Source organism: Diaphorina citri, unplaced genomic scaffold (assembly GCF_000475195.1).
Source record: "Diaphorina citri unplaced genomic scaffold, Diaci psyllid genome assembly version 1.1 scaffold707, whole genome shotgun sequence".
NCBI classification, from domain to species: Eukaryota; Metazoa; Arthropoda; class Insecta; order Hemiptera; family Psyllidae; genus Diaphorina; species Diaphorina citri.
Window position 1 is genome coordinate 125,982 of NW_007378140.1, and position 23,097 is coordinate 149,078.

At 39.2% G+C, this 23,097-nt stretch overlaps 1 protein-coding gene across 2 annotated transcripts; it reads left to right on the forward strand.

Annotated features, from left to right (window-relative positions):
• Positions 1-66: 66 nt before the first annotated feature.
• LOC103511367 (intraflagellar transport protein 74 homolog) lies at positions 67-22,565 on the forward strand. 2 transcript variants are annotated; one of them, XM_017444958.2, is made up of 10 exons: positions 67-164; positions 750-959; positions 1,298-1,547; positions 2,303-2,499; positions 5,206-5,382; positions 6,845-7,072; positions 9,883-10,194; positions 10,653-10,745; positions 11,111-11,242; positions 22,250-22,565. In XM_017444958.2, exons 1-10 carry the CDS (start codon positions 75-77, stop codon positions 22,460-22,462), a joined length of 1,902 nt encoding a protein of 633 aa, XP_017300447.1. In that variant the 5' UTR covers positions 67-74; the 3' UTR covers positions 22,463-22,565. The 2 variants fall into 2 exon arrangements, with proteins under 2 accessions (XP_017300447.1, XP_008474310.1); XM_008476088.3 differs by lacking the exon at positions 10,653-10,745 and having other exon boundaries at positions 11,018-11,242.
• Positions 22,566-23,097: the final 532 nt, after the last annotated feature.

The window sequence follows — 23,097 nt, forward strand, 5'->3', positions numbered from 1 at the left end:
GTTTCGTCTCCATAGCAACCAGTTTGTTTACTCCCAAACAAACCAAACAGTCCCGTCTCAGTTGTGTCCTGGATATGGAGAGACCTAGAACCAGAGCAGGTCGGGATAGTGTTAGTAGTGCTACCAGAGAAGATAATAGACCTTTGTCCAGACGAGGGGAACAGGTGAGTGGACAAATTGTCGAAGTCCTAATGATTTGGAAGAGAAAAAAAAATAAAATAAGTTTTTACTCCGTTACTGTGAATATTGTATTATTGTATGCGCCTTCCTATTTAATCTTGAAATAATAATAATAGGTTGAATCGTAAAGGTGTATCCACACATAGTCGACCGGCCATTGATCGACGTCGACTTAAACCTGCCTCGACGACATAGATTCAGCTTGTCGACAGCCAGTCGACTATGTTTGGAGTTTGGACACACCTTAACAACGGAGATTTTACCGTCCCGAAATGGAAGAGAAAAAGGGACATCATAGAATAAAGACAGCCGTTCCGAGAACGAACGAAATTCTAGATACGGCCCTGGGTGGAGGTACCTACTTACGGGGTGTGGCTTCGGAGGTGGGGTTGAGGACTTATTTTTTAGTTTGACTAACAAAGGTGATCACTTTACTTTGATACCTAGATTCGTAGAAGCTTAACCCATTCTTTAGGGCTGTTTGCTCCTACACCTAAGCCTCGGGGTGGGCTCTTTGTTTATGATCCTTGGTACCTAAATAAATATGTATGTATGTACTTATATTTCAGCTAAATATGAGTGCCAGTCGCAGCTCCTCCAGACTGAGCTCCAGTATTTCGTCCCAGAGTTCGGGACGCCCCCCCTCTTCTGCTAGGCCGCCCAGTGCCGCTCGTCCTGTGTCTGTAGCAAGACCGCCGTCTGCTTTCCGCTCTACATCTAGACTCTCTTCAGCCTCGGGATTACCGCCGCCCAAAATGCCTGGCACTGGGGCTACTCAGGTAATCAGCAACTACTATTGAGGATTGTCTTAGGCCAGACAATCACTATCAGGCAGAACTGATCAAGTTTACATGATAGTGAGTGGCTGGCCTTAGAGCGGGGTTTACCAAATCAGTATTGAGATCAATCTAGGATTAAGCTATACCTACTTAATACCCAGTTCAATCCAGAATTGAAGTCATCTCCGACTTCGTTAGCCTCTAAAGTCTTTGACAAATGGAGTGTGCCTAGAGGCCCTAATCGCGTATACCCAATGTGTTCCAATCCACTTTAGTGCAGTAAATAAATAGTAAAATTAATAAACTGAAGAGTAACTTTTTAAAACCCCCCTTTTCAGTTCTCAGACTCAGATCGTCTGGTGACTCAGCAAGGTCTGAGCGGTCTGCGTACTGGCTCGGCACTCCGAGGTCCCGGGTTCAGACAGGTCCAGGACAAACGTTACTACGAGGGACTTCTGCAGTTGAAGATCCGTGACCTGACCAATGAGATAACAAGGCTGAAGAGACAAATAGAACTGAGTGCTAAGGAACATGCTACGTTCCTACTGTATGATAAAAGAGTGAAAGAGATGGCTACTGAGCTTACTGGTAAGGAAGAGACTCTTAAGGTGTGTCCACACATGGTCGACGGCCGTCGATCAATCATCGATTGATGTCGATCGACCGTTGTGAATTTATGAATTTATTGTGAATCGATGTGGATCGATGATCGGTCTACTATGTTTAGACACACCTCAATACCTCCCCACAAACTATTTCACCTACCTGCACCGTTTTCTTTTCTAGCGAATCGATGTGGATCAACATCGGTCGATGGTCGACTATGTGTGGACACAACTTTAGTTTCAGCAGCTAGGTATAATGTAGAATATTATCTTCTGAATATTAACTTTTTACCGGATTAAAATATTTATTCCCAGCTTCATTAGGTGATAGGTGGTAAGTACGTAGGTATTAGCAATAGCAAACTAATTTGTAGGAATCTATGAATTTCTCAATTAGAAAGCCCAAGTATTAAATGTCCCAAACCTAAAAGTCATCTGGCCACCCTAGTTAGCTTGGAGGGTAGCGCGTCTGCCTTGTAAGCGCTAGGTCGCGGGCTTGATTCCCCCGGTGCTGATTTTATCCTGAAGCGATAAGGTTCGTTCTTGGAACGACTGGCTTTCTCCTTCTCTCTTCGCTTTCGGGACGACAAACCCTTAGCAGTTATAGTTCCCTCTATCAAACCTCTTCCTTTTTTTTATCCTTTTGCTGCCTCTTTTAAAACCATCAACCGTTGTATCTTTTCCGGCACTTTTTGCTGCCTCTTTTAAAACCATCAACCTTTGTATCTTTTCCGGCAGAGCTCCAAGGCAAATTATCCGACTATAATCTGACCATGGACAAAGTGAACACCCAGACTAACATTGCCGACATTGAAGAGGAATATCTAGAACTGAGAGCAGCCAATGATATAGAGACACGACATCTGGAAGAACAGTTCACCGAGCGATCCAAGAAACAACACCAACTTCATGAGCTGGAGGCTGAAATAGAGAAGGTAGGGGGGCACGGTTGGTCCAGTGGTAACGCGCTTGCTTGCCATGCAGAAGGTCCCATGTTTCTGTGTATCCAATATGCAACAATTTAGTCGAATTTCGTGTTATTTTCATAGTATAACTTCTCGCTGTTTCTGATTTTCAAAAAATGTTATATCTTTTTCTACGTTTGCAATTGATTTAAGTTGGACATGATCGATATCTCGATGTGGATCGACATATCGACAATCGACTCACTCGTGTAGGATAGGCTAAGTAAAAACACTTGAAGTACAGTTAGGTATTCGATAATGTAGGTTAAGTCGATCACAGAGCTATTTGATAGCTCTGTATAGGGTTTTTGTTTAGAATTTGTGTAGCGAGGAAAATGAAGAAACAATATCCGGCTGTGACAGTTTCAAATAAACATCCTTAATTAATGTTCGCTGTACACTAAGGGCCTGTTCCCGCTTGTCTTGAGTTTCATCAGATTTTTCTCCCTCAGTCAGACTGATCATTTTTATCTGTTGGTGTATAGCGAACTTTAACTATCCTTGAGGTTATATTGGTGACTGCTGAACGACATTTCTTCACTCGAAACTTGGTAGAAATGAAATTTTGGAAATTTCTTCGCAAAATGGATCTTTGTGTCTGTGAACATACGAGTAATTGGTTGCTTTATAATCTTTATAAATCGGTTAATGGCGGGGGCCATACTTTGAGACCAGACCTTTGACTTGTCTAATGGTTTGATTTAAAAATTTGATCAAGTTTAGTCGATCAGATTAATTACGCAGTCCAATTGGATTAACAAAAATTAAACCGTGTCTATTGTTTACCAATATTCTCCCTCCTATACGCTGTCTCCTGAATTCCTATCCTGCGCTTTCCTCTTTCTGAGAAAGCGATTCTGCACACTTTTTTAAATACATAAAAAGCGAGAGAGTATTTATAAAATATAATTTATGATTTTTTTTGTACATATGAAAAAAAAAAAAAAAAAAAAAAAAAAAAAAAAAGTTTTTCCCCGTTATCGATAGTGCTATCGATAGTTCTCCTCCTCTAGTTGCCAGATTGGGGATTTCTGGCTTCTAGAGATGCGAAATCCCAGTCCCAAGGTTGATTTAATTCATTACAATCAAGTCCGCCCTGGGAGTTGAATCTTTTTTTATAATCTTTTTTGTCTCAAAATATAAGTTTTGTCATTGTGAATCAAATACTTACAAACCTTTTTTTTAACTGTAATTTTAGTTCTTGATTTTAGAAAACAGGAATGATTAAACGAAAGAGTTTAGTCAATGTTTCCCTCTGGAGTACAAAATATGGCCAGGAATACTGTCTGAGTTTAAATTTAATTTAAGTCCAGCTCTTGAATTATTCAATCTGATCGGATTAATTAATCTAATTCCAATTTTTCTGACAACGGAGATCTTGTCCTAACATCAAAGCGATAAGGACGACAAGATAGGAGAAAGCCCACCGTTCCACAAATGAACCTCTGTTTAGGATAAAGTTCGCCCCAGGTGGGATTAGCTCTTGAATTATTCAATCTGATCGGATTAATTAATCTAATTCCAATTTTTCTGACAACGGAGATCTTGTCCTAAAATCAAAGCGATAAGGACGACAAGATAGGAGAAAGCCCACCGTTCCACAAATGAACCTCTGTTTAGGATAAAGTTCGCCCCAGGTGGGAATCGAACCCGCGAACTAGCTCTTTTCAAACCACCTAGCTGGCTAAAGTAACTTCAAACTCAGAATATGATCCCAGCTAGAGTAATGTGTCAAACGGCACTTATAGGCCATTCGAAAGGAAATGACTCTTTTCTGACGAATAGAGTACAAAGGGATTGAAGAGTTTCGTCTCCATAGCAACCAGTTTGTTTACTCCCAAACAAAACAAACAGTCCCGTGTCAGTTGTGTCCTGGATATGGAGAGACCTAGAACCAGAGCAGGTCGGGATAGTGTTAGTAGAGAGGCTAGTAGTGCTACCAGAGAAGATAATAGACCTTTGTCCAGACGAGGGGAACAGGTGAGTGGACAAATTGTCGAAGTCCTAATGATTTGGAAGAGAAAAAAAAAAATAAAATAAGTTTTTACTCCGTTACTGTGAATATTGTATTATTGTATGCACCTTCCTATTTAATCTTGAAATAATAATAATAGGTTGAATCGTAAAGGTTTGTCCACACATAGTCGACCGGCCATTGATCGACGTCGACTTAAACCTGCCTCGACAACATAGATTCAGCTTGTCGACAGCCAGTCGACTTTTGGAGTTTGGACACACCTTAACAACGGAGATTTTACCGTCCCGAAATGGAAGAGAGAAAGGGACATCATAGAATAAAGACAGCCGTTTGGGTGACTTAAACATTATATTGGGAATAAAGGGAGAACGGGCTCTAGTCTTGATTTTAAATCATTACATGAAAGTGAAATCAAATCAAGAATAATAATAAACTGAATATTAAACAAATTAGGTAGGTACATATACCTACATCGGTACTGATTTTCTTTAATCACGATCGAATAAACTACGGGCTAAAAAACTCGGAGGTACGGACCCAGCTTGTTAATAAAAGAGATTGACTCAGCCGCCCATAGACCTAACCTTTTCACCGATTAAAGTTCTTCTTTATCTGAATGCACGTCTACTTCTAACTTCTATCGCATAACCCTTTCTATTCTGCTCTATAACTGTACAGACCTATGTTATCTATTCTAGGAGAGGAAGCACACGGAAAGCATCATAGAATCCATGGACCCCGACCTGAAGAACGGCTATCTCGAACTGCAAGCCAAGCACAAAGCTCTCCTACATCAGATGGATACAGCACAGGAACAGGTGGACACGCTAAGCTACCAGACAGCAGTGTTGAGAGAGAAAATGAGTGGCTCGAGTGTAAGTATGAAGGGGATGAAGTAGAGAAGTTCTTATTTGGTCATGTCAGTTGCATGTCAGGATGTGCTGCACAGAAAGGCGAGCGCCGCATTGACAGGTAGGAAGATCAGTTTTGGTGAATAGAAAACTGTGTGTGATGCGGGTATGGCCAATTCTCATGCCTGAATCTGATCTTTTCTAAAGGTTTTTAACGCCAATTTTTGTTTGATAAAGATTTTCTCTGTATAACTACTGAATCTGTTAAGCAAAGAAAACTACTGTATAACTACTGAGTCTGTTAAGCAAAGAAAACTACTGTATAACTACTGAGTCTGTTAAGCAAAGAAAACTACTGTATAACTACTGAGTCTGTTAAGCAAAGAAAACTACTGTATAACTACTGAGTCTGTTAAGCAAAGAAAACTACTGTATAACTACTGAGTCTGTTAAGCAAAGAAAACTACTGTATAACTACTGAGTCTGTTAAGCAAAGAAAACTACTGTATAACTACTGAGTCTGTTAAGCAAAGAAAACTACTGTATAACTACTGAGTCTGTTAAGCAAAGAAAACTACTGTATAACTACTGAGTCTGTTAAGCAAAGAAAACTACTGTATAACTACTGAGTCTGTTAAGCAAAGAAAACTACTGTATAACTACTGAGTCTGTTAAGCAAAGAAAACTACTGTATAACTACTGAGTCTGTTAAGCAAAGAAAACTACTGTATAACTACTGAGTCTGTTAAGCAAAGAAAACTACTGTATAACTACTGAGTCTGTTAAGCAAAGAAAACTACTGTATAACTACTGAGTCTGTTAAGCAAAGAAAACTACTGTATAACTACTGAGTCTGTTAAGCAAAGAAAACTACTGTATAACTACTGAGTCTGTTAAGCAAAGAAAACTACTGTATAACTACTGAGTCTGTTAAGCAAAGAAAACTACTGTATAACTACTGAGTCTGTTAAGCAAAGAAAACTACTGTATAACTACTGAGTCTGTTAAGCAAAGAAAACTACTGTATAACTACTGAGTCTGTTAAGCAAAGAAAACTACTGTATAACTACTGAGTCTGTTAAGCAAAGAAAACTACTGTATAACTACTGAGGTTTTTAGTGACGGTGTTTTATCCTCTATTAGGCGACAAGCTTTACGTCCCTCATATTAATCTCACCCAGACATGGTGGGGCTTGGAAAAGCCAGCTGCAAGCGATTGCCCAGATTGTCACTCGTTTGGATAGAAACGCGTGGAACGTTGCTTAACTTTGTTTACTGTTGCAATTTGTGTTCCTCAAGTTGGGATTGATTCAAATCACCTACATGTCGTTAGACTGGGTAAATTTTCTTTGCCTAACAGACTTTTGCTGCTGTAGCGAAATGAATTTTACGCTTTAAAATGTTGTTAGATTTTTGGTCTACCGTTTCTTTAGACAGCCCAACAGACTTTCTAAAAAGTAAAACCCCAATTTTAACACTCCCGCAGGTAAAACTAGAAGCTGTCCAACTCTACGAACAACTGGCAGAGTTAGAAGAACAATACAATGCCCTCCTTGAAGAAGAAGAAAGCAAACTCAATCCGGAACAAGAACGAGAGAAACTTCTGCTCCAAATTAAGAATGACAATTATGAAATCAGTAACGCTGAGGCTAACATGCAAACAGTTGAGAATCAAATCAAAGAGGCTGAGGCACAGCTGGAACAACTTAATCAAGTGAGTAGAAGCAGTTAAAAGCAGTAAAGATGAGCAAAGAGTGAGTCATAAAAAAGAACTACTCTTTTCACTACTCAGTCAATGAGTCAGATCCCAACTCCCTATACCTACCTGTAAGGTTAGTGAGTTGAAGAGTGAGTGACATATATGTTTTAGGATTTGACTCATTGATTGAGTAGTCCAAAAGAAGATCTTTACAATATCATCTCTCTCTTTCTCTCACACACCGCTTTCCCTCACAACACTGTACGTTCAGAAGAGTGGGTTGTAAAGAGGTAAGGGATGGGGGTAGGAGGACTACGAGGGAAAGTCTCAAAATGTCCCCGCTCTGAATTTAAAGTTCCCTGGTTTTCCACTAATGGAAAATGTCCCCAAGATATGCCATAATGAAGGACAACTTTTGAAGAAGAAAAAAAAAGTCCCAGAGTTTTTCCTTGTTGAAGTAATGAAACTTAGTTTGAAAAACATCGCGTCCTTGTTTTTTAGATCAAGAGTTACCCAGTGTTTCACTATTTCATAAAAGGTAAGTTCAGGTACCTCCCTCTAAACTTGCCATCGACGTAGGGCCCTATTTAGGGTCTTTCCCCTTAAGGTTCATTTTTCTCCTTATTGTAGACGAGACTCCAAATTATTTGGAGCATCCCCCCCCCCGCTCGATACACCACTGTTTGGACTCTCGGCCGATTAAAGAGGAAGTAAAGAAAAAAGAAGAATAGTCAGCCAGCCTAGTTAGCTTAGTTGGTAGTGCGTCTGCCTTGTAAGCGCTAGGCCGCCGATTCGATTCCCGCCCGGGGCGGATTTTATCCTGATGGGATAATGTTCGTTCTCAGAACGGCTGGCTTTCTCCTATCCTGTCTTCCTTCAAAGAAAATAGGAGGGACATATAATGTGGTAGTGGTATAGGTAGATGGGTATTTTAGGTTCAACCTCAGAACTGTTTTGGTCTAATAAGTTGGATTAGATTTCGGGTTTTATAATGTGGTATAGGTAGATGGGTATTTTAGGTTCAACCTCAGAACTGTTTTGGTCTAATAAGTTGGATTACATTTCGGGTAACATCGGTTTAGCTTCGTTCTGGGATTTTTACTCTGACGTCACAGTGGACTGAAGAGGCGCTATTTCAGCATAACTTCAGAGTTCACCAGGAGAAAGAGCATCATTTAAGACTCCTATAGCTGGAAATGTGGGAACTATAATTTACTTAATTTAAGTAACATTTCCAACTCTTACATTGCTCGTTCACTTTCTTACTTACTCCTTAGGAAAACCCTCAAGATTGCATTAGAAAAGAACATTGAGTTTCCACTTTTTTTTAGATTTTTTCTCATGTACTTTTTTTGCTACTTTTTCTACTTTCTATTTCTGACACCTCTTCTCTGTCTTACTTTTCCCATTTAAAATTTCATGCTTTTTCGATTCGTGTTTCGTGTAAGTCTAATTATTTCTGAAAAGCTCTCATTTTTTTTTGTCTGGAACTCGTATTGTGCTCTCCCTCCCTCTCTTTCTCTCATTATTTTTCTTTTATTCCCAGACTGACTGTACTGTGCCATATCTAAAATGGACAAAAAATACGGACAGGAAAAGTCATTTCTTTAACGGACTGACTGTAGCGTATTATAATTAAAAATGAACTAGAAATGAACACAAAAGTCTTCCCTTAAACATTGGGTCATTTACTTCCAACGATCTTCATTTCCACCAACCATAATGATACGTAAAATGGAGTCCTTCATGATTATAAGGTACTTGCATAATACTAGAGATGCGAAATCCCAGTCCCAAGGTTGATTTAATTCATTACAATCAAGTCCGCCCTGGGAGTTGAATCTTTTAATTCAGTCCCAGCCCCTAACAGGAGATCTAAGGAGTCACTAACACTATCACTGTGTGAAAGATAATTATTATCTGCTAACTGTAGGTGACGGAATTTATCCAGCACTTCAATAGGTACACTACTGGGTATGTCCGATGCAATTTTGGGAAGCACTGCAGCGCAAATATGCAGTGGTTGAATTTCACTAGAACACACTTTAGGATGTGGTAAAATTACACAATTTACCTCACCTTTGGCACGGATCGAACCTTGAGAACCGATGCCTGAAATTTCGAGTGTACACCTTTTCCTTGGGAGTCCAAGGGTTTGAACTAGAGCCTCGGATACAGCGGATATTTGTGACCCGGGATCGATAATACAACGTACGTTATGCCACTCTACATGGTACATGCTTGGGATTATACACAGGGACTGGAAAGACTGGGATTGAAATCTAGAGTGATTGTATAGAAGCAGTCCTCGCATCTCAGCGTAACCAATCAGATCGCTCCATTTACCTAGTAGACATTCCTACACTCGCCGCACGGTAGTGCGTCAGGCCAAGTTCCGGTAATACATTTCTCTATCTATTTAAGTATTTACTATTTTTTTAATGCTAAATGCTAGAAGTAAGTTCGATTCCGATTCACAATCAAGACAATTTTTTAACAACCGTTTCGTTTCTTCGTTATTATTCGTAAACGGAGATTGCCGAAAAGAATATAAACTTCTCATTCAATTCAATCGAATTCAAATCTTGGGATTGGTGGGAGTTTTGGCGTTTTGGGACTGGGACTGGGTATTTTGAGTAGGGACTGTTTAAGTCATTCAGTCTTTGTGTGGGATTCAAGTCTTTTGTCAAACCTCTTTTTTTTAAAAAAAAAAAAAAAAGAAGAATAGTCTTTAACGTAGGGAAAATGACCTAATAGTCAACTCCGAGCATTTGAAAACAACAACAACACTCCTGAATGTGTCCAAATTTCTCGTCATATTGCAGGACCTGGAAGAGAGTCACAGTGAGAAGCATCAGAAGTACATGGAGCTCAAGAAACGCGAGGACATCATCGAGACTTTCCTCTCGTCCTTTGACGAGACTCGCCGCGCTGAGAGAGACAAAATCTCGCACCTAGAGTCCACCATTGTTGCCACATTGAACCAGCAGAGTCGCCATATGGCGACGTTGCCGCCGACACAGAGCGATTTGCAAGCGTTGCGCAACAGTTCGAACCAATCGGTGGTGTCTAACAGCGACAAATCGGTGGAAACGTTGCAGACCGAGCTGCGCCAGCTTAACTTGAACCTCGCCAAGGTGAGTGTCCCACCTTGTAGACGAAGACGAAATTAGGACTATTTTTAAAATTTCAATCTCAAGTAGGTATAAAGTATTAGCCTAGAGTCAATGCCTTTGAGAACATTCGCCCCCCTTCCCCCCAACCGTTAGAGTAGATGTTGGCAAATACCTCGAAGATTTCACTAAAATTGTGATGCTGTCATCAAACCATTTTTTTTTTACTTTCTATTATTTTGAGGTAATTTAACCCGGATTGAGAAACTAAATTCACAGATTGAAATTTTACTTGGGCCGCCACATAAAGCCCAGTCTATTTCTAGCCCCATATTTACATATTTGCCTTAACAAAGAAATGAAAGTATTCCAACTGATGTCTGGTGTTCATGATGTGATTACTTATTGTTGGGTTTTTCTTGTTGAGGTTACTGTGTCATATCTCTAAGATTACGTCTTATTTCCTGTGTTTCTGTTTCCAGGTTGAAGCCATGGACACGAAGATCAAGTTGGAAATCGAAAGCCTCAATGAGCAGATAGCAAGTATGCGCAAGGACATTGTGGTGTATGAAGACATAGATGGCCTGAAGACTTTTTACTTTCTATTATTTTGAGGTAATTTAACCCGGCTTGAGAAACTAAATCCACAGATTGAAATTTTACTTGGGCCGCCACATAAAGCCCAGTCTATTTCTAGCCCCATATTTACATGTTTGCCTTAACAAAGAAATGAAAGTATTCTAACTGATGTCTGGTGTTCATGATGTGATTACTTATTTGTAGGGTTTTTCTTGTTGAGGTTACTGTGTCCTATCTCTAAGATTTTTCTTATTTCCTGTGTTTCCAGGTTGAAGCCATGGACACGAAAATCAAGTTGGAAATCGAAAGCCTCAATGAGCAGATAGCAAGTATGCGCAAGGACATTGTGGTGTATGAAGACATAGATGGCCTGAAGAACAAGGCGGAGGCTAAGAGAAGTGATCTGATGAAGGAGAAACAAGCTTTGCTTGAAGAGAAAGAAATTCTGCTAGAACAGCAGGACAGTGTGAGGAAATCGCTGCTTGAATTACAGGTGAGTAAAGAAATTCTGATAGATTAGCAGTGAACTTCAAGTGAGTAAAGAAATTCTGCTAGAATCAGCAAGACAGTGTGAGAAAATTGCTGCTTGAATTACAGGTAATTAAAGGAATTCTGCTAAACTAGCAGTAAACTCCAAGTAGGTAAGTAAAGGAATTCTACCACTGAGGGTGGTCTACCTTTGTATATATAGGTATAGGAAATCATGCAGACATGTCTTCAGTAGACTGCGAAGAACAAAGAAACAGTCTCTTTCCTGTTCAGTAGACTGCAAAGAACAAAGAAACAGGAAAGAGAAGAGAAAAAACTAAACTTTTGTATCAATGGAAGTCAGAAGAGAAAGAAAAGTGTGAGAAGATCTGCAAGAAGAAGAAACAAGAAGAACAAGGGACAAGAGGATATAGAGAAGAAGAACAAGTGTAAGGAAGACTAAGGAGTAGGGGTAAATGCAGAAGTTGAAGGAATAGGTGAAAATGAAGAAGTGGAAGTAATGGGAAGGAAGAAGATTTGAAGGAGGGGAAAAAGGAATAAAAGCGAAGAAGAGAGGTAGGTGTAATAGAAGACAGAGGAAAAGAAGGGGAATAAGAAAAAGATACCTATAAGAAGTAGAAACAAGTTAAAGAAGAGAGGCAGTGGTAGGGGTAATAGCAGACTTAGAAAAGGAAAGAAGGAATAAGAAAAAGATACCTATAAGAAGGATGAAAAGAAAACTAAGAAGAAGATGAGGAACATGACAACATTTGGAAGAGAAGGCAGAAGAGGAAGAGGATGCAGAAAAGGAGGGGTGACAGTACAGGGGAGAAGGAAGAAGAAGAAGATGGAGGAGAAGAAGGAGGAGGAGAGTAGGGGAAATTTGATTCGATTGGTCTCCAAATTTGATTTCTGATTTCTGTCAGTAGTCATTCAGTATTTCAGTTGCTAGTGCGTAGTTGTGTTGCGTTGGTACTAAGGTCAGTTTTGATTTTGAGTGCTTGTTTTTTGCCAGAAAAGCAGGGTTCGTTCAGTAGGCAATAAATTTAACGAGTTATTTTATTAAAGTGTAATATTTTATTGTTAAGTGTTTTTTATTATTAATTATTTTTTGCACGTGTGATTTTCTGATTAAAGTGTTGGGCATTTAGTTGTTACCTATTAACTTTGTCGTTTCAAGATGGCGAGACCTCTTGTTCTCTCTAGCTGTGACATGGTGAGTGTACTTACCTATATTTATTTACATGTTTTACCTAATTAACTATACCTACTAATTAATTTAAGCTATTTTAATAGGTATCAGGTACTCTGGTAGGTAGGTAGGTAATCTATACTTGAATTTGTAATTTGATGGAGTTCCTGGAAGTATGGGGCACAACATGTTCCTCGTTCACATGTGGCGTAAACCTATACTTTCGCCCTTGACGTTTTGCCCGGGCCCCCTCTTGAGACAAAGCCAGTATTGGAGCCCCATATCCCATATCTATCATTCCTAAATCCTTAAATTCAGCAATCCGTACTTGTTCACTTTCAATCAAGGGTTAAGCTAGGATTACACTGTTTGTTAATTAGTTTAAGCTATTTTAATAGGTATCAGGTACTCAGGTAGGTAGGTGATCTACCTATATTTGAATTTGTAATTTGATTTATTTAATGGAGTTCCTGGAAGTATGGGGCACAACATGTTCCTCGTTCACATGTGTCGTAAACCTATACTTTCGCCCTTAACGTTTTGCCCGGGCCCCCTCTTGAGACAAAGTCAGTATTGGAGCCCCATATCTATCATTCCTAAATCCTTAAATTCAGCAATCCGTACTTGTTCACTTTCAATCAAGGGTTAAGCTAGGATTACACTGTTTGCTCAGTGAGCAAATATTTGCTCAAATTTGTTTGGAAAAGTATAGAGAATAGTGTAATAACCTAAAAAAATATTTGGCAAATATTTGCTCACTGTGTTTGCCCAAACAAATATTTGCCTAAGTGTAATATAGTCCCAAGTCACCAAGTAGAAAGACCTGACAGGTACACCTGATCAGGTTCGACTGTCAGGTCTATCTGATGAACACACACTAGCAGGTGGACCTGACAGGTACGGCTGAAAAGGTCCGACTGTCAGGTCTACTTCATACCTGATGAGCACACACACCAAACATTCGCTTACCTTATCCTCCTTGGGTTCATTTTCAATTGCTGACCAAGTGACCACCTGCGAACAAAGTTGGTCAATCGCTAACAACTTTCGTATAAAGTTCAGTTGAAAAAAACCTACCTTCGACCCTGGCAGAAGAAGACACCACAGAAATACTTCAGGGTAGAAAACATTGTTACCTACCTTATTGCTACCTAGGCATTCTTACCTACCTTATTGCTACACTTTAAGCTTCGTTAATATACCTATGTAGGAAGTACACCTTAGCATCGCTACCTAGGGTACCTTAATGCTACACATTAAGCTTCGTTAATATACCTATGTAGGAGGTAGGTACACCTTAGCTTCGCTACCTAGGGTACCTTATTGCTACACTTTAAGCTTCGTTAATATACCTATGTAGGAGGTATACCTTAGCATCGCTACCTAGGGTACCTTAATGCTACACATTAAGCTTCGTTAATATACCTATGTAGGAGGTAGGTACACCTTAGCTTCGCTACCTAGGGTACCTTATTGCTACACTTTAAGCTTCGTTAATATACCTATGTAGGAAGTACACCTTAGCATCGCTACCTAGGGTACCTTAATGCTACACATTAAGCTTCGTTAATATACCTATGTAGGAGGTATACCTTAGCATCGCTACCTAGGGTACCTTATTGCTACACATTAAGCTTCGTTAATATACCTATGTAGGAGGTATACCTTAGCATCGCTACCTAGGGTACCTTATTGCTACACATTAAGCTTCGTTAATATACCTATGTAGGAGGTATACCTTAGCATCGCTACCTAGGGTACCTTATTGCTACACTTTAAGCTTCGTTAATATACCTATGTAGGAGGTATACCTTAGCATCGCTACCTAGGGTACCTTATTGCTACACTTTAAGCTTCGTTAATATACCTATGTAGGAGGTATACCTTAGCATCGCTACCTAGGGTACCTTATTGCTACACCTACATATACCTATCTATAGGTGCCTATAGGTACACAATATACCCACCTACCTGTTTATGTTATCTGAATGATGAAAACAAGTGCGAAGAACTTTCTCGGACCATTTTTCTCTCCTTCTCTCTTTCCCTCCTCCTCTCTATACCTATCTTTCTTCCCTCTCTTACTCCCATCTTCTTTCGCTCTCACACTCGCTCTCCCTCTTTTTTTCTTTTTCCTCCCTCCAATTCTTTCCCCTTCTCATTCTTCCTCCCTCCGTTTCTCCTTCTCTCTCTTTTTTCTCATTATTTTCCTCCCTTTATTTTTCTCTCTGCCCCTCTCTCTCCCTTACCCTCCTTCCCTCCCTTCTTCCCTCCCTCCTCCTCCTCCTTTTCTTTTCAAAACAGAATGACTTTTGAATAGCACATGTGAAATTTATGAATAACCCATATTTTTTCGACTCCTACGCAAGTAATTGTTCGTAGGACCTACATCATGAACAGAATGTCAAATTCAAACGAAAACGTTTTCTGACGTTCCCTTCGAGGAGAATGAATTCTTTTCTAAGGAATCATCGAATATGACTGGGGTGTATAAAACCTGTTGGTTTGGATAAAGGTGTGAGGACTGTGAGGTAATGGGATTTGAAATGTGAAGAAATAGGTCGGTAAAAACACACATTTTGCGGAGTTGTGTCAAGCTGTCAAGTGCCAGACTGTGGATTGTTCAACCTGTAACACCACACAAAGAGAACAGAGGAACCTTATGCATTTTTGGCATATTTTGGGATACCTAGCTATGCATATTTTCCGTATTTCGAGGTGCGGCTGATCTGGGTTAGAACGCATGAAAGAAGAAAGCCAAACGAAAGGAGAGAAGAGGAAATACATAGATGATAGTACTACACTACACTTTGATCTTAGCCAAAAGGCGAGAAATCTAGAGAATTATACATCCCAAATGATTCTTGGAATCTGGAATCGAAAGTTGTGTCCACACATACTCGACGCCGTTGATCGACGAGGTGAAGAGGTGAATCTACTTATGTTGTGGAGGCAATGTACGGTTATGTGTGGACACAGCTTAAGGACTTGAAATATTAAGGTAGGTAGGTATCTAAAACTACGTCATATTTTGAAAATTGAGGACCCAAATGTCAAAATATGGAGCAAATGCTCATCTCGACACTCAGAAGAAAATGCAGGATAAGTGAGATATATGAAATAAAATGGGGAAGAGACAAAATTCCTGGAAGTGCTTAGGTATAGGTAGGCAGGTACTTGAAATTGTTTAGGAAATAACCCTTCTCCCTTAGATTTATTGTGAATTGTGGGCGATTTTCTTTTTGTTTGTATCCCTATACACAAAAGTACTTAGCTACTGACTGTCAAACAAAGACTGGATTATAAAAGGCCATTGGCCGGGATCGCACTCAGAACAATAAGAGTCCAAACTCAGTTCAACTCTTGAATCAAGCAATCTGATTGGCTGAAAGTTTTGACATCAACCAATCAGCTTAATCCAAAAGTTAAACTTAAACCGAGTTTAGGTAAACTATGACTCTGGTCCCTATATATAAAAGAAAAAAAAGGTCGGTCCCCTGGATTCTCTTATATCCAGGTTCGAATGTACCTTATCTAAGTGTATTACTGTATTACGTACCTATTACGGAACAGCAATGTCCCCAAACCTCGAATATGAAAAGCATTCCAAGATTTCTCGAACGCTTTTGCTGCGGTGCAAAATGTCCTGAGGGACTTGGGAAATCTATTCTTATTGAGTTATTCCCATATTGAGATTCAGACACAGAGTTATGTGCTTGTGTTTCTATTTTTCTGCATTTGTTTTTACAGAGCAAACATTAGCAAATATCTGGCACTGGCAAGCATAGAGAGAAAATATTTGCCAAATATTTTTTAGGATATTACACTATTTTCTATACTTTTCCAAAATATTTGCCAAATATTTTTTAGGCTATTACACTATTTACTTTCCAAACAATTTGCGCAAATATTTGCTCACTGAGCAAAGAGTGTAATTCCAGATTTTTTAGAAAATTAAAAAGAAAACAAAGAATTTTAAAACAGGCAAATATTTTATTGATGCAAGAACTGCAAATAGTGTAATATAGTGGGAAACTTTTATTTTTGATGTGAGCAAATTTTTATTTTTCTCTAGTTGAGCAAACATTTTCAAACACAATATTTGCTCACATGTAATACCCCTGTAAACAATTATTTATATTTCTGGTGCAAATATTTGCCCACTGAGCAAACAGTGTAATCCCAGCTGACCTATCTCTACGACTGCTTCACTCGTAGCAAGTGCTGCCACAGTCGTCTCCTGCGCGAACTAAGCAGCGAACTTGAAAAGGAAAATTTTTCAAAAAGAGAAAAAAAAAATGTGTCAAAGCTGAAATTTTACCACCCTACCAGCCATGAGCCCCGAACCTTACCCAATGTAACCGCGTACCTAATTACTGCCTGCCGCTTTGTTTATTTCTAAATGAAGAGACATGAAAGGCGTACGACCATTGGTAAAGTTTAACCTAAGCCTCTTTTTAGACCCTTCGATAAAATAAACAATTTCCTAAATATTGTGAATCTTTTCTTCGTATTTTTTCCTAAAAATAATAGAAAGTAATAATTACGTAATAAGAAACGAAACTGTCGAAATAAATTATTCGAAACCGTTTGTTGAATGTAAGTACTCTTTTTTTTCCGATTAATTAGTTTTGCATTTAGATTAATGTTTAAACTTTGAACCCTTTGTAAGTGTAAATTATAAATTTTACTCTATTAATTACGTGTAGATACCTAATTTTTATTTTTAATTACTTATCCTTTCTTTTATCAGGTTCTATAATTAACTCGGAAATTTTCCCTAATAAAAGTATCGGTTTAGCAGTATATTATTATTAAGTAACTTATTTTACATATTAATTGCCCTTTTTTTATATAAATATACCCTAATAAAAGTATCGGTTTAGCAGTATATTATTATTAAGTAACTTATTTTACATATTAATTGCCCTTTTTTTATATAAATATAATATTAATAAATATAAGTCTAGGTATATCTAAGATTCAATTTATAATTAGATGAACCTTCTTTCATCTACCCTTACCATTAAATTCCCAGTTCTAAGGTTTCACTAGGTAGTAGGTACCCTAATTATTTCTTAAGTTAACCTAGGTCTGAATTAGCCAAACCGATTACTTAAGCTCGTGAATTTGTTTTGTGAAAACTTCTTAAAACATTCCGGTTATCCGCGAAATCGGTGTAGGTTTGTCATAATCGACATACGTTCATAAATTCGGACAATTTTCTAGTGTGCCATGAGTGTTCTCGTGAATTTGTGTTTGTGAAAACTTTTTAAAACATTCCGGTTATCCGCGAAATCGGTGTAGGTTTGTCATAATCGACATACGTTCATAAATTCGGACAATTTTCTAGTGTGCCAAATTTCCCACCAGTTTGTGGCATTCTGGTGAGTATTTCTTCAATATTTGACTTTTGCTTATTTTAAGGCATTGTTATGCCCGCCACTTACGCTCAGACCGTGGTCTCCAAACCTAAGTCTTTCAGACCTTAACTTGTGTGGTGAAAGAGCTTGAGACCTAGGTCTGTCAGTCGGTCTGAGGGACGGACAGGTTTTTCCGGCACACATGGTATGACCGCCACACACGCTGAGACCGAAACTGTCTGACACACGGCATTATATAGAAGTTGCTATCGCATTGTACACTGAGAAAAAACTAGGGTGACTGGGTTCCGGCACTCAAATATTGAACTCTACATCGGGAAGCTCGACACTATAATATAGTATTCCAACAGCCTAAATTAGGGGAAGTAACTCAATAATAGAGTTTTTCCACCCTAAACTTGTGGCACCCTGTCATCATTTTTTTCTCAGTGTGGGTAAACTTCATAGAATATTCTTCGGCAGCCAACTTGTTGAAGTTGAAAATTCAGATCTCAGTGTAGAATATGCGAGTACTTTACTAAACTTACTGTTTCTTGAAAGAACTAGGTTTGTCCGACCTGGGTCTGTCAGACCGCCGGAACCTGTCAGAAGATCTGAAGTCTTTCAGACCTTAACTTGTGTGGCGAAAGAGCTTGAGACCTAGGTCTGTCAGTCGGTCTGAGGGACGGACAGATTTTTTCCGCCACCCATGGTATGACCGCCACACACGCTGAGACCGAGACCGTCTGACACACGGCATTATATAGAAGTTGCTATCGCATTGTACACTGAGAAAAAACTAGGGTGACTGGGTTCCGGCACTCAAATATTGAACTCTACACCGGAAGCTCGACATTATATAGTATAGCATTCCAACAGCCTAAATCAGCGGAAATAACCCAATGATAGAGTTCTTCCACCCTAAACTTGTGGCACCCTGTCACCTTTTTTTTTTTTTTCTCAGTGTAGAATATGCGGGTACTTTACTAAACTTACTGTTTCTTGAAAGAACTAGGTTTGTCCGACCTGGGTCTGTCAGACCGCCGGAACCTGTCAGAAGATCTGAAGTCTGAAAGACACATTCCTGCGGTCGGACAGGCCTAGCTCTGATAGGCAGAGCGTTATTGGCCGCTAAGTTGCTATCTTTCTGCCTTTCGGTCGTAAAATCGCATGTCTACTTTCCATCATTTCAACCTGGTTTGTGTCATATCAATTCAATCAGTCCCATCTTTTCCATGTTGATACTCAACACTCTTCAAATTGTATGGGGATATCTGTTTCACACAAATTTCTTTTCCAATACCGAGAGAGTTAAGGTGCCCACACACGACTAGTCTAAAGATGTGTCCACGTCTCCACATATTGTGACGGTCTCTTCTTGATCTCTTGTGTGCCGCGTCCATTTTTGTTTAGGACTATAATATTGCACTCCTGTGTTCACACATCTTTGACGCCGTCGATCGACGAGGCGAAGAAGTGAATCTATGTTGTCGAGGCAGTGTACGGCTGTACGGTTTCAGTCGACGTCGTTTGGAACCATTTTTGTTTAGGACTATGATATTGCACACATAGTTGACGCCGTCGATCGACGAGGCGAAGAAGTGAATCTATGTTGTCGAGGCAGTGTACGGCTGTACGGTTTCAGTCGACGTCGTTTGGACACACCTTAAAAGTCCAAATTGACTTTATACAATAATTCAAAACTTATCGCGAGACAGCATTTTTTACTCTAATTCATTTGGACTGGGGATAACAGTCCGAATCCAAATGTACTCATCGTGTGACGTGTGTAGCCACCTTAACACCCTCTGGATGAACTTTTTCTGAACTTTCAGAAAAAAAACTATTAGTGCTTCTTCTCTATATTGTTTTTCGGGAATGTTTGGTTCTTTTCTCAATTTATTTCTTGTATAAAAAAGGGAGGAAAGGTTCAGTTTGGGGGGAAAAAAAGACATTAAAGGGAAATAAATTGATGTCTCCATTCTTCACTTGGAGCTTTTTCTGCGCCATAACCTTTGAACTGGTATATCAGGCTCGACTGCCGGCGGTTTTGTGGCCCCGGGCTCCAGGGTACTTTTGATGTTGGGTCAGGGAAAAGGGAAAGATATATAAGAGGTACCTACCACTACCTATTATAGCCTATAGCAATTAAAGAGGTAGAGAAATTAAGGTGGAAGCTTTTTATATAGACTAAATAGGTATGTACTGAATTAGAATATTTAGAATACAATAAAGTACCTAATACCTAGCTAAATAGGTATGTACTGAATTAGAATATCTAAAATACAATAAAGTACCTAATACCTACCTCTTCTTCTCTCTTTTCTCCTCGTTTCTTCTTACTCCCTTTTCTCCTTTCCTGCGTTTTTCACTAAATAGGTATGTACTGAATTAGAATATTTAGAATACAATAAAGTACCTAATACCTACCTCTTCTTCTCTCTTTTCTCCTCGTTTCTTCTTACTCCCTTTTCTCCTTTCCTGCGTTTTTCCTCCCCTCTCTCCTCTCTCTCTTTTTTTTTCTCCCTCCTCTTTCTCTTTCCCCCTCCCTCTTTTCGCCACTCTTCTTTTCTTCCCTCTCTCTTCTTCTTCTCTCTCTCTCCCACAGCTCCTTCTCTCCACTTTCTCTTTTCTCTCTTTCGTCTCCCCCTTTTCAGAAACTTCTCTCCTGTACCCTTTTCCAATAAGCCGTAAATCCGGACCTGTCTATACACCTACTATTCTGTAATACCTACCCTGGTAAACATTGCAATGTCGATTTATAGCTTGACTGAGGTAAAATAATATCACCACTACTATAGGTGAGTACCTACATAGGTGCATTAACATTCCCGTTAGTTTCCTAACGTATACTAATGTCGATGTTGGTTAGATTCATGGCTTTTGGCAGAGTTTTCTGCTCATTTTCTTCAATTAGGTAGGTATGTGGGTACTCAGATAGATACTTGGTAGACGCCATGGAAATTGAACAGAACCATATTATGTAGGTACCTAGCTAAGTAAATGGGTACCATACTACGGAGCAGAATAGAAAGATCCAGAGTAAGAGAGCAGAGATATTCGAGAGAGATAGAAAGAGGAAAAGCGAGAGGAGAGAAAAAGATAGGTAGATACAGATAATGGTAGGAAGAGAAAAGAAAATGTAGGTTACATATTAGAAATAAAGGGAGAGGGAGGGGGAGGGAGACTTACAGGAGGGAAAAGGTTAAAGGAGGGAGGGAGAGAGGGCAAAATAAAGGAGGTACCTACTGATAAAGGCAGAGAGACAAGGAGAATAGATGGAAATATATCAGAAAATAGGAAGGGAGAGAGAGATGGAGGAAGAGGATGAGAATATGAAAAGGAGTGGTAGAAAGAGGGGAGGAAGAGGTAAAAAGAGGGGAAGGAAGAGATGAAAAATATGGGAGGGAGGGAGCTTTTTATATATTATGATGCTTATCTAAATACTTTTTGCCTTTTTACTTGAAATAATAAATCTTCAAGGATTCTTCATGGGAGCTAGGGAAATAGGGCTAACGTTCCTCTCTACGGTTCTAGTTTCTCTCCACACCCTATTTACTACTTACCGAAAACAGTGTGGCTAGGACCACACTCAGAGATAAAACTATGATTAAGTTTTAATCTTGGATGAAGTTATCTGCTTGGTCAAATAAAAATTCGGAATCAACCATTCAGATTCATCAGATTTCAAGATTACCTAAAATTTGGGATCGAGTGGATTTGAACACATCACATGCCTTCAGGCCTTCGGCACACTCCATTTGTAAATTGTTTAGGTTTACATTTTCCTAGGGATCAATCTAGTTTGAATACACCCATTTACATATGAATCAGTGAATCACAGTTTGTCTGATGGTGGCCCAGGACATGACAGATTTAGGGATTAGTCAATCTGGATTATAAGACTAGCAGCAGATCAGCACACTTCATACGGTATAAGTTACGCTACCTATACAGTGTGTCCACTTTTAATGTGCGCCATAGGAAAAATACATGTAAAAACAGTTTTTCTTGTCTCAAAAGTCCCCATTAAAGGTATTCAGATGAAATAATAATTTTATCAAGCCAAGATCGATTAATAAAGGTGTTAAATTGTTGAGCTTTCGAGACCACTTTGTTCACTCTAAGAACGGCTGGCTTTCTCCCGCTAAGATCTTATTGTCCCGAAATCGAAGAGAGAAGGAAGACAGGATAGGAGAAAACCAGCCGTTCCGAGAACGAACCTTATCCGTTCAGGATAAAAACCGCCCTGGGAGGGAATCGAACCTGCGACCTAGCGCCTACAAGTAGACGCGCTAACAACCAAGCTAACTAGGCTGGCTGAAAAATAAATACTTTTTGGTTTTCAGTCGCAGTTGGACCAGAACGACTCCTTCCTGGGCGGGAATCGAACCTGCGACCTAGCGCCTACAAGGTAGACGCGCTAACAACCAAGCTAACTAGGCTGGCTGAAAAATAAATACTTTTTGGTTTTCAGTCGCAGTTGGACCAGAACGACTCCTACATCCAGTTGTCCAATCAGGAGAAGCGGCTGGCTCAAATCGAGCAGACCAACTACACCCTGGACGAATTTATCAAGAACAAACTGAGCGAGACCAATTTTGTTCCCGTTAAGGACAAGTGTGTGGAATTGGTTGAGGGATATAATCGTCTCCTTAAAGTGAGCTACCAGGATACTGTGCACGGTTGAAGGAGATAAGGAGAGAGAGAAAGAGAGAGAGAGAGAGAGAAAGGTGAGAAAATTTGAAATTTTGAATTATAAGATTATATTAGCATCAAAAAATAATTGTTTACATTACAGTAAATTACACCTCCTAAGCTTAAGGTAAACTTATAGGTAGGTCGGAAAAATACATAAAAAAAGTATCTTGAAAAAAAAAAAAAAAAAGTTCCTTGAGAGAAAAAAAAGTTATCTTCTTCTTCTTTTTCTTCTTCTTCTTTTTCTTCTTCTTCTTTTTCTTCTTCTTTTTGTTCTTCTTCTTGTTCTTCTTCTTCTCTTTCTTCTTCTTCTTTTTTTTTCTTCTTCTTTCTTTCTTTTCCTTTCCTTTCTTCCTAAAGGTCAAGTTTAATCAGGGTGGTGAAAATATCTAAGGCACGCTTTCTAATCGCCTTATCTTTAGAGCGAAAAATATATCTGGAGGTAGAGGTAGTTCATTTAGTTAATCCCGCTCCCTAGGTCCTTGCATAATAATATTAAGCTGCCGTGGAAGTTAAGTACTTGAAAAGTCGAGTGTTCTTTGCTTGAACTTTGCTTAATAGCATTAAGATACCTATAACTGATGATTGTAGCTATACCTACCTTCCTACCTACTTGTATTGAGGCAA